The sequence below is a fragment of the Fukomys damarensis genome, unplaced genomic scaffold (assembly GCF_012274545.1).
Source record: "Fukomys damarensis isolate Sample0158 unplaced genomic scaffold, DMR_v1.0_HiC HiC_scaffold_6, whole genome shotgun sequence".
NCBI classification, from domain to species: domain Eukaryota; kingdom Metazoa; phylum Chordata; class Mammalia; order Rodentia; family Bathyergidae; genus Fukomys; species Fukomys damarensis.
This window is the reverse complement of record NW_022900918.1, coordinates 12528610-12539095: the sequence shown is the minus strand read 5'-3', so window position 1 is coordinate 12539095 and position 10486 is coordinate 12528610. Positions and strand designations below refer to the sequence as shown.

Here is a 10486-nt window from a genome sequence, read left to right as displayed (position 1 = left end):
CTGAAATGTATCCTACTGTGCTTTAATCAAAGTGTTGACAGGGTTGTGGTTACAAAGTCCATTTTCTTTCCTATTCCAGCCTCTTTGAAAGCTATCTGCATTCTTTGGCAAGTGGTCCCAGTCTATATCCCAAGCCATCAAAAGCTGGCTGAGTCTTTCTCACATGGTATTTTTCTGACACACTGTCTAACTCTAATTAGTGTGCCTCCATCTTCCACATTTAAGGATGCTTTTTATTATATTGGGCTCACTTGAGTAATCCAGGAACATTTCCTTTAAGGTCAAGTGATTAGCAACCTCAATTGCCCTGTGCCATACAATATAACATTCATAGATCCTGGGGATTAAGACACGGACATCTTTGGAGGAGCAGTATTCTACATACTACATTCATTGATTATACAATATAGTATAGTATACTATAATGTAGCATAGTAAATATGCTTAATGAGTATTTGTTTTTGTTTCCCTAGCAACTTTTCATCTAAGCTGTGTTGTCTTGCTTTCATCTCTATCTCTTACAGGTATATTTTTACTCATTACACAATTTTGTCCCTTACAGACATACCAGGAGGCATGGAATGAAAATAGTAATGCAACAACATAGACCTGATATTGCTTCAAGAGATGTGAACATGGCCAAGGCAGGTTAATCAGTCTTTCTCTGGGAACTGAGACTGAAGGGTAGCTTCCTCTTCCCCCCTGGGATCATAAGCCATAATACGGTGTCCTTAAGATGCTGATGGTCATGTGTTTTGATGCATGCACTCCTCCCCCCACAACAGATGGAAACGTCTATGAGAATGGAGCAAACAGATGAGTAAAAGGCCAGTCACAGCCAAGAAATGGAGATTGGACACTTTTTCTATTCAACTTCCATAATTTTCTTGGCCCTGTAAGAAATTCCACACCTACATTTCAGAGGCTACAGCTGTGAGAGAATAATTTCTGCTATTTTGCTTAAGCAAGCTTGAGTGGGATTTATATCACTTAGCATAAAAAGCCCTACAATAAATATTTAAGTATTTCTCGCTTCCTGTGTGGCAATTGTTTTTTCCATTACATTAGAACACTTACAAAATCAGAGTTCATGCTATATAGTTCTGTGGACTTCCTCCTTTGCAGATGACAGAACTCTTGTTTTCTGATTTATATGTACTCCTAAATGTCATTAGATACAAATAGATATAAATAAAACAAAAGCTATACCCATGCATCTTTGATTTTGGCATTTTTTAAAACTCTATTTGTAAAATCCATGTTGTCCAAGTATGAAGCTTGTATAACTTCTGATCTCTTGAAAGACAGAGGTCTTAAAAATGAGCAGTATATCATATGTGTTACAGAACTGTCAAGAGCACAAGAAGAAGCGTAAAATTTGGCAGAAATTTCTCTAAATGCTACAGATATTTTACTGTCCTCCAATTATTAGATTGACATATTTTTGGAATGAGACATTAACACTGAATAATAATAAACAGTTTTAAAAGGATACATAAAAAGAGAAATGATAAAAATTAACTTAAAAATGTCTTTTAGTGCATTTTTACAAATCCTGCCCCTGTGTGTGTGTGTGTGTGTGTGTGTGTGTGTGTGTGTGTGTGTGTGTGTGTGTGTGTGTGTATGCAGAATAAATCTAATGGCAACCAAGAGCTAACAATAATGACTTCTACACAAAGAGAATGGATGCACTGACCAACTAGATGCACAATACAGTAGTATTATATCTTTTCATCAGGCTTTCATAACAAAGAAAACATTTGATTTTTTCAAAAATTATGTTTTCAAGCTAATTGGTACTTTTAAACAAGTCCAATTTCCTTGCATGGCTTTTTGATGCCTAGATTCTGAGTGCTACATGCCAGGGGCAGGTGTAAGTGTTTTACATACACTAGCCACTCTAATTCTCCAACAGAGAACACCTATGAAAGGTGTTTGTTCTAGGCAGAATTCTAGAGCTGCTCAACTCTCAAAGACTCTTATCCCCTGATTTTACAATGAAATTATAATCTAGGTACGTCTATGTAGGGAATTTGCAGATGTAATTAATCTCATACATCTTAACATTGGGAGGTTATTCCGGATTGTTTAGGTATCCCTGATCTAAACATCTGAAACATTAAAATCAGAGATGTGGGCTGGGGATTTAGCTCAGTGGTACTATTCCTGCCTGGCAAGCACAAGGTCCTGAATTGGATCACCAGTACAAAACAAAACAAAAACCTAAACAAAACAAGAAAACCAGAGAGATGTGGCAAAAGAAGACAGAGGGCAATAATACAGAAGGAGAGATCAGAAAGCAAGTGGAAGATGTATTATCATTACTGCCTTTGAAGATGGAGGTAGAGAGAACAAGAGAAGGAATGTGGATGGTTTCTAGAAGCTAACAATTTGCATTTAAAGCCAGCAAGGAAAAAGGAACGGCAGGGGATTTAGCTCATCTGGTTATACCGCCTGCAAGCGCAAGATTTCCATCTCTAGTACAGGGCATGGTGGGGGGAGGTATTGAGCATCATTTTGTCACCGGTGAACTTACCCTTGCAGCTCTAGCGATTAAAGATATGAGTACGAAATTAAACCACACAGACCTTGATTAGATTCAAATTGGGAGCGGGGCAGATAATTTCAAGTATCTTGTTGAAAATAATGGGGAAATTTTAATTTAGTCTAATTAGATAATTGTATTTTATCAATGTTAAATGTCTTGATTTGTGGCTGTTTGGAGCATTTCCTTCTTAGAGGATAGGATACGTGTTCAAGTATTAAAAGCTGAAAAATCCTAATTATTATGTATTTCTGGCAGTGGAAAAATATGTAAAACGTTTTTTAATCTTTTTTTAGGGGGTGGGGTTGAGACAGGGTCTCACTATGTACATGAGACTGACCTGGAACTCACTATGCAGTCCAAGCTGGTCTCGAACTCACAGCGATCCTCCTGCCTCAGCCTCCCGAGGGCTGGGATTACAGGCGTGCGCCACCACGCCCGGCCAAATCACTCTATTTTGTGTAGAATGCAGTTGAGGTAAGAGACAAGATGGATGAGAAAGCACTGCTGTAGTCAGGTTGAAGGTTGGAATGGGACAGTGCTACAGGAGACAAAGAAGGCATCTTCCTCTCACTTCTTTGCCACACAAAACTTAGGTCAGTGAAGTAAATCCCAGTGACGACAGTTCATCGTATAACCAAAGTTCTCACAGGCATCTCCGCAGAACAAAATACCCCGTTGCAGTTGTGGTTGACCAGTTGTTTTCAAATTTTCTCGCTCGATTAACCCCTCTCGCAGTCACAAATTTGCGCTTGCGCGCAGAGTCCTGGTCTCCGAATCGAAGGCGCCACCACTATAGTATAAAATGGGGGAGGCAGAGTCCAAACTTTAACTATTCCTTCCCTTCGCAAAGTATCTTCCAGGTGTTCTGCTTTTTCTCCTACATTACTCTCACTGGTACTGAGTACTGCCTTAGAATTGGTGTGTAATTGAGACAAAAACTGAGTCATATAAAAATGTTTGTATCCCTCTTTCCCCCTCACGTCTGCCGCTTGCGCCGGGCCACGAGGGGCCGGAAGCGGAAGCAGAATGTTGTCTAAGTGAAGAGTCCGGAATCTGCGCGCGTCTGGAGTAGTGCTATGGAGGGACCTGGACTTAGGGAGCCGATGCTGGATGCTAAATCCGAGGTAAGACCCTGCCGAGAAGGAGAAGGGGCAGCGGGGTTCTCGCTGTTGAAAAGTGTTTCCCTAAACTGGACTTTCTGCTTCCGTTTCAGGTTACCAGCCAGGTGAGTGACAGGCTGCCCTGTCCTTTCCTTAGCCGGCTGCCTCTGGCCTAGGACGGCGGCAGTGCCGGATCTCCTCCCAGTTTTTCCATTTCATCACCTGTATCCACGATCCCGTGACTTTCCTCCCTGCTCCCTGTGTTGCTTCTTGCCCTTTGCACCAGAGATGGTGGCCACTCCCCCTGTAATTTTATTTCCTCCACCTACCCGAGCCCTTAGAGTACAAACTAAGTATTGTTTCCCCTTAATTAGGTCACTTTTATTCGAAGGTAAGAATGCATTCTTTTTTTAATGTGATGGAAATAGAAGAAATTAACAAAATTTCCAGAGATAACACTGCAGACTTTTCTTGCTTTAAAAAAAAAAAAGTTGTCTTGAAGATGGAATATACCTTTGCAGCCTTTCAGAATACTACTTTTTATTCTAGGAATAAGAATTTCACTTTATAAGTATATCTTAGTCTGCTTTCTTGTTTCAAGAGTTTCTGCAGCGATTTTTAGGTAAGTAACTTGAAATCCTCTTCTAAGAAGAGTCCTAAAGCTAGAATATTTTAGGCCAGGAGTTATGCAAGTTCATACAATATGTAAGAAAGTGCTGAGGTAAATAGTGAGGATACAAAGGCTAAGAGGGGGTGCCCCTTGTCTGCTCACTCTCTCCAAACTCACTTTGCTGCCGCTTTGAGGATTCAGGGAGGTAAGAGAACTCAGAGAAAGAGTAATCAGTGGCTTTGCCATGAGTTAGTGTTATTTTTATTCAGTCTGTCATAAATCCTTTTGACTGTTTACTTCCTGGGTGTAATCACAAAGTACATGAAATGTTTAAATTTTAAAAATTTGTTACAGTAAAAGACATACTACCATTTAGCTCTTTCAAAATACTTACCCTTGCTTAGAATACACTTGTCTTCTTTCTTGCCATGTTCTGAAGCAGTTCTGGAAGACCTTTTTCCTGTCTTTAATTGTGCTGTCATGGCTGCCTTGGTGTCCTGAATCAGTTCGAAGTGTTTTCTTTGAATGGTCATGCTGATTTTGGGGAAGAGCCCTAAAACTGCATGCTTCCAAATCTGTTAAAGTGCATGAGGACACACCGTAATGTTTTTATTTGACAAAATTGCTGCAAATATTTTGAATTGCTTGTTTTTTTGTAGATCAGACACAGAGTTGGAATATATTATTTTAAACAAGATTGCACAATGTTAAGAAATAAAGTATAACCTATCTTCCAATAAATCTAACAAAAGATGTTTTAAACTTTTCTGAAAAAAACTATAAAAAGCAGTAGACTTCTGGTTTCTGATCCAACTTGTAAGGCACTTGGAAGTTACTGCTTTGTCCTAACAAAAACTGAACAAACTGAAAAATAAGCAATTATTAGACCTGTCAGAAAACGAGATCACAGGGCAACATAAATTTGTTAGCAAAAGGTATCTGTCAGTCAGCAAGTATTTTCTAAGTGCCTGCTATGTACTAGACACCTCCTTAAGCTTTGGAAATCAGAGATATAATCTTGTACTTAGAGTCTTATGTTTAGAGCTACATTTATCCAATCCTGTTTTATGCCATGGCAGCCCTGAACAATCACATAAACTTAAAAGTAATGAGGCAACCAGTAGTGAATAAAGATGTAATCTTTGGTGTCAAACAGACTTTGGCTTTTATTGTCATTCCAGAAATGTGTGACCTTATGCACATAACCTTAACTCTCTGACACTGAGATTTGTCATCTGCCAAATGGAAATAATAACCTATAATGTGATGATGATTCAAGGAGGCATTTGATGCATATAAACTGCATCACATCACCTGACATGTATTTATCATGAAGACTGATGAAATCTAAAGCCATGTTATGCTAATGTAAAATTTGAGCTGAGGTACATGGTGAGGAATGAAACTGGAATGGTTCCTACATGTGCTTCAACCAACTATGAAGATCACTTACCCATCTTCCATTCCAGGACTTAAGGGACATGGAATGGGGAAAGGCATGTAGGAAGGTGAGGTAAAAGATACTCTAAAGCATTGGGAGTCCTCTGAGGTGCCACAGCAAAATTTAAGCTAATTAAAAAACAGAACTGTCACATCTTCTACTTCCATTACATGTCTGACTAGTCAGATACATAATATGCATATGTAGGTATATAAATTAAATGGAGATATTTTCTTTTACTATGACTAGCATGGAACTAAAAGTCAAATGGAAGAGCAGGAAAGTTGAATAAGTATCTGCATTCAAGGCAATGGAATTAATGTTTTGTTTGTACTCTTTTATTAAAGCTTATAGATTTTCAGTGGAAACTGGGTATGGCTGTGAGCTCGGACAGTTGCAGATCTCTTAAATATCCTTATGTTGCAGTGATGCTAAAAGTGGCAGATCATTCAGGTCAAGTAAAGAACAAATCTTTTGAAATGACAATTCCACAGTTTCAGGTTTGTAGATTAACTCTTAATTTTAGTACATTTTTCTATAATTCCTTTTCAGAAAACTAAAAATCTTTTAAAGGGAAAGTTTTTGTTTTTACTTGTAAGTTGATGTTGTATGTTTTTACAGACGTACACAAAATATCTAAATTTGATTTATTTTCAATAAAATATGAATTTGTGTACTATGCCATTTGATTGCTTTAACAGTTCTCTAAGAGGATATTTTTATCTTCTCTTGTGTTGAACTTACTCTTTTTCCTTTAGGCTTTGTAATCCACAGTGATAAGCTAAATAAATCTTTTCTTTCAATAGTGTTGACTCTATTTCTGAGTAATGTTTAGAAAAATGCAGATCAGATCTTGTTGACTTTATTAGCTAGATATTTAAATAACTCAATAATTTATATTTAGAGTTATGTTATTCATATTATCATTTTACCACTTTTTTGTAACTAAGAAAAAAAAAGGTAGGGAATAAATGAGATTTTCTTTTGAATGTATATCCCAGAAGATGTTTTGTTATTAACAAATTTGACTAGTCTAAACAGTTTTATTTTTGTTCTAAACCCTTCAGGTTATGAGTAGATAGGAATTTTTAGAGCAGTTGGTACTCAAAGAAAAGTTGGATAATCTAATAAATGCAAACATCATGAATAAAATGAAAATAAACAGCTGAAACTTTGTTAAACTAACTAAAAACATGCCAGTCCTGGGCTTCTTTTGTTAAAAAAGAAGCCTAACATATCACTATACGGTATTATTGAATGCTACTTTTAAAAACTACATTTTAAGAGATATGTTTCCCTTTGTATTTTAAAGTACCATTGCTTTAAAATAAAAATAATAGTCAAAAATAACATTATTAATGTTGATTAGTGTCTTGGAAGGAAAAAAGGGAAAAAGGGAATAAATATAGTATGTTGTAATATGTAAGTGGCCTTCAACTGAATATAAAGACAAAATCAATTTTAAAAGAATATAGGTTTCAGTCCTTTTTTGTAATTTACAACTTCAGGTTTACTTCTTACTTTTCTGTGCATCATTCATGCTTGCTAATTTCAAACTCTAGGAAAAGTTTTTTCTCATAGAAAAAAAATATAAATAGGCAGTCTTTTTCCCTAGCCTTACTGAGGTATAATTGACAAAATTCTATATTTTCAAGGTATACAATGAAATGATTAGATAAAAGTATATGTTGTGTATTTACTACAACCAAACTAACACATGTTATCACACGTAGTCAACATGTGTATGAGTGCTGACATTTAAAATCTTTCAGCACTTTCAAATAAATAGTACACTATTAATTATCACCATACTGTACTTTAGAGTCTCAGAACTTTTTTTTTTTTTTTTGGCACCGGGGATTGAACTTGGGTCCTTGCACTTGTGAGGCAGGCAGCGGAACCACTGAGCTAAATCTCCAGCCCCTACAGTCTCAGAACTTTTATAACTGAATGTTTGTACCTTTTGACCAACATTTCCCAATTTTCAGTCCCTGACAGTCACCATTCTACACTTCTGTTGCCTCTTTTTTGTGTTTTTCTTAAATAGTACTGGGGACTGAACTCAGGGGCTTTGCATTGAGCTATATGCCACACCATTTAAAAAAATTTTGAGATGGTCTTGCTATGTTACTAAGTTGCCCAGGATCAGCTCAAACTTGCTATCCACCTGCCTCAGTCTCCCAGAGAGCTGGAGTTACAGGTGTGTGCCAGCACACTTGACTTCTGGTGTGATTTTAAAAAGGAATTTTCTTATGTGCTTGAAAAGGTTTACTCATGAGCTAACATATGGTTCTGCAATAATATTTTTATTGATAGTACCAAATAGCATCTCTTTGTTTCTCATAGCAACTTTTAGTTGAGGGTATAGCATGAAAACAGTGTGTTACATAGAACCTGGTAAATATAGTTAAAGAACTGTTTTATCCTCTAAAAGCAAAATTAATATTTTTCCCTTTTTTCTCCAGAATTTCTACAGACAGTTCAAGGAAATTGCTGCTATTATTGAAACTGTATGAAAACTGATTATTTGTATTGATAAATTGTTACCATCATTTTGAAATAATGGACTTTACCTTGTGCGAAAGAACTGCTCTTTTATTTTTCCATGTTTTAAAAGTAATTAAAAAATAAGTAGGGGTTAGTGGTGATTGATGCACAATCCTGTGAACGTACTAGAAGTGACTGAATTGAGCAACTTTAAATGGTAGATTTTTGTATGTGAATTATGTCCTAATTTAAAAAAAATCAGATAATTGAGTGATACTGAAGACAATTCAGTGTTATCTATTTATTAGTACAATAGCTTGAAAACTTACTGGTAATGGAACCCACTTATAAACAAGATTTTATACAGTCCTAAATATATGTCAGAAAAATAATTTTTGATTGCAGTCACTACAAATGTAACATTCACTTCTAAGGCAATTAGTGAGAAGACTCTTTTTCTCAAACATTTGGAGTCTGCTTAAGATTGACCATTTCTCTTATATTACCCTAACAGTGGCTCCTACTAATTGTGGAAATCCACTGCTAGTAATCTCTGGTGTTTGCAGCCTGAAGCAGAACGTCATTTGGAAGCCCCTGTACACACTCTGTTTGCCATCTTTCATGTCTCTGGAGCATGCACTCTGAGATAAATACAGCTTAACTCTTTCCACCTTTCTAAATTTCACATGAGTGTTTCACATTGGTGGAATATCCTTTTTCCACTGTAGGATCCCACCTAGGACACCACATTGCATCTTCTTAAGTTTTTCTTGGCTGTGTCAGTTTCTCAGGCTTTTCTTATCTTTTGATAACCCAATTCTGATGAGTACTGAGTAGCTGTATTATAGGATACCCTCAATTGGAATTGTTATTTTTCTAGATTGGGGGTATGGAGCTTGGGGAGGAAGATCACAGAGGTAAAGTGCCATTTTATGTACATTCTCTCAAGGTTTCAATCTTACAGATTTATAGTTTAGACCTAAAATGTCCCCAAACTTCTCTTGTGAAGAAGGTCTTTGGATCATGGAGGCACAGTACTCATTAGTAGACTCTCCCATTGATGAAGAGCTAAATGTGCTGTTAAAGTAGAGGTGGGGGCCCTGACTAGTCTCTTTCCCTTTCATCCCTGCTTCCTGGCTGCCATGATGTGAGCTTGTTCTCCTCGGAACCTTCCACCACGCTGTTTCTGCCTTAGAGCCAGTCGACCATGGACTGAAATGTCTGAAACTGAGCCAGAATAAACCTCACCTTTAAGTTGTGGGTGTGGAGTATTTTGTCTCAGCAAGGAGAAAGTGACTAAGAGTTACATAGTAGCAATGTGATTTCTAACTGCGCTGACATTGATAACCTCTCAGAAATATTTCTCAGGTCTCCACTGTATAATCATTCTTCTTTGTCAATACAATGTTGGATATATGTGTCTGCATGTACAAACTTACTTAAAAATAAAGAATGAGAAGGGCCGGGGATTTAGCTCAGTAGTTCTGCTGCCTACCTTGCCAGCGCAAGGTCCCGAGTTCAATCCCTGGTACCAAAAACAAAAGTAAAAATAAAGAATATGAAACAAAATTGTGGCTAGTGGTTTCTACCAGGCTATAAGGTGAGGAGATGTAGGAAAGACAGAAGAGGAGCCTATAGTAGATAAAAATTACTAGAAACGTTCAAGTCTTTTGATTGGGTGATGGCTTCATGGTATTTATTACATAATTAAAAATTCATAAAATATAACGGCTGTGTTTAGACAATGATGAAAATATGCCACAAACTAAGGTTCATGATTAAACAATCCAGTATCCAGTTTTGTGCTTCTGAAGTTAAAATGAGCAACAAAATTTACAGTATCTGTAAGTACTATTATATTTAAAAGGATCCAGTGTCTAGAATATAGCTTTGTAAATCAAGAAACTCAGGGAGGCCATGTGGTCTTGCTTCAGGACAAATAATCCATCCTCACCAAATTTGGTGAAGACTGGTACATAATTGAAGATTCCTATTTATTACACTGCAAAATGCAATGACCAGTTGGACTGTAATGGTTGTCCTTCATTCACTCATCAAATATTTATTGAACATGCCTTATGTGCCAAACACTTTGCTAATCATTTGGGGTAGATACAGTGATGAAAAAAATTTTCAACATACTGCGAAAGTCAAACATAATAACAGAGGGGCTGGGATTTAGCTCAGTGGTTCCATTGCCTGCCTTGCAAGTGCAAGGTCCCAGGTTTGATAACCAGTACTGAAAAAAAAAAACAAAACCCAAAACATAATAACAGTATTGGAGATAAGTTGATCAGCCT

At 36.9% G+C, this 10486-nt stretch overlaps 1 protein-coding gene across 1 annotated transcript; it reads left to right on the top strand.

Annotated features, from left to right (window-relative positions):
• The first annotated feature begins 3555 nt into the window (after nt 1-3555).
• Nucleotides 3556-9696, top strand: Commd6 (COMM domain containing 6). The gene is made up of 4 exons (XM_010622354.3): nt 3556-3672; nt 3762-3773; nt 6047-6199; nt 8165-9696. Exons 1-4 carry the CDS (start codon nt 3625-3627, stop codon nt 8213-8215), a joined length of 264 nt encoding a protein of 87 aa, XP_010620656.1. The 5' UTR covers nt 3556-3624; the 3' UTR covers nt 8216-9696.
• The last annotated feature ends 790 nt before the right edge of the window (nt 9697-10486 follow it).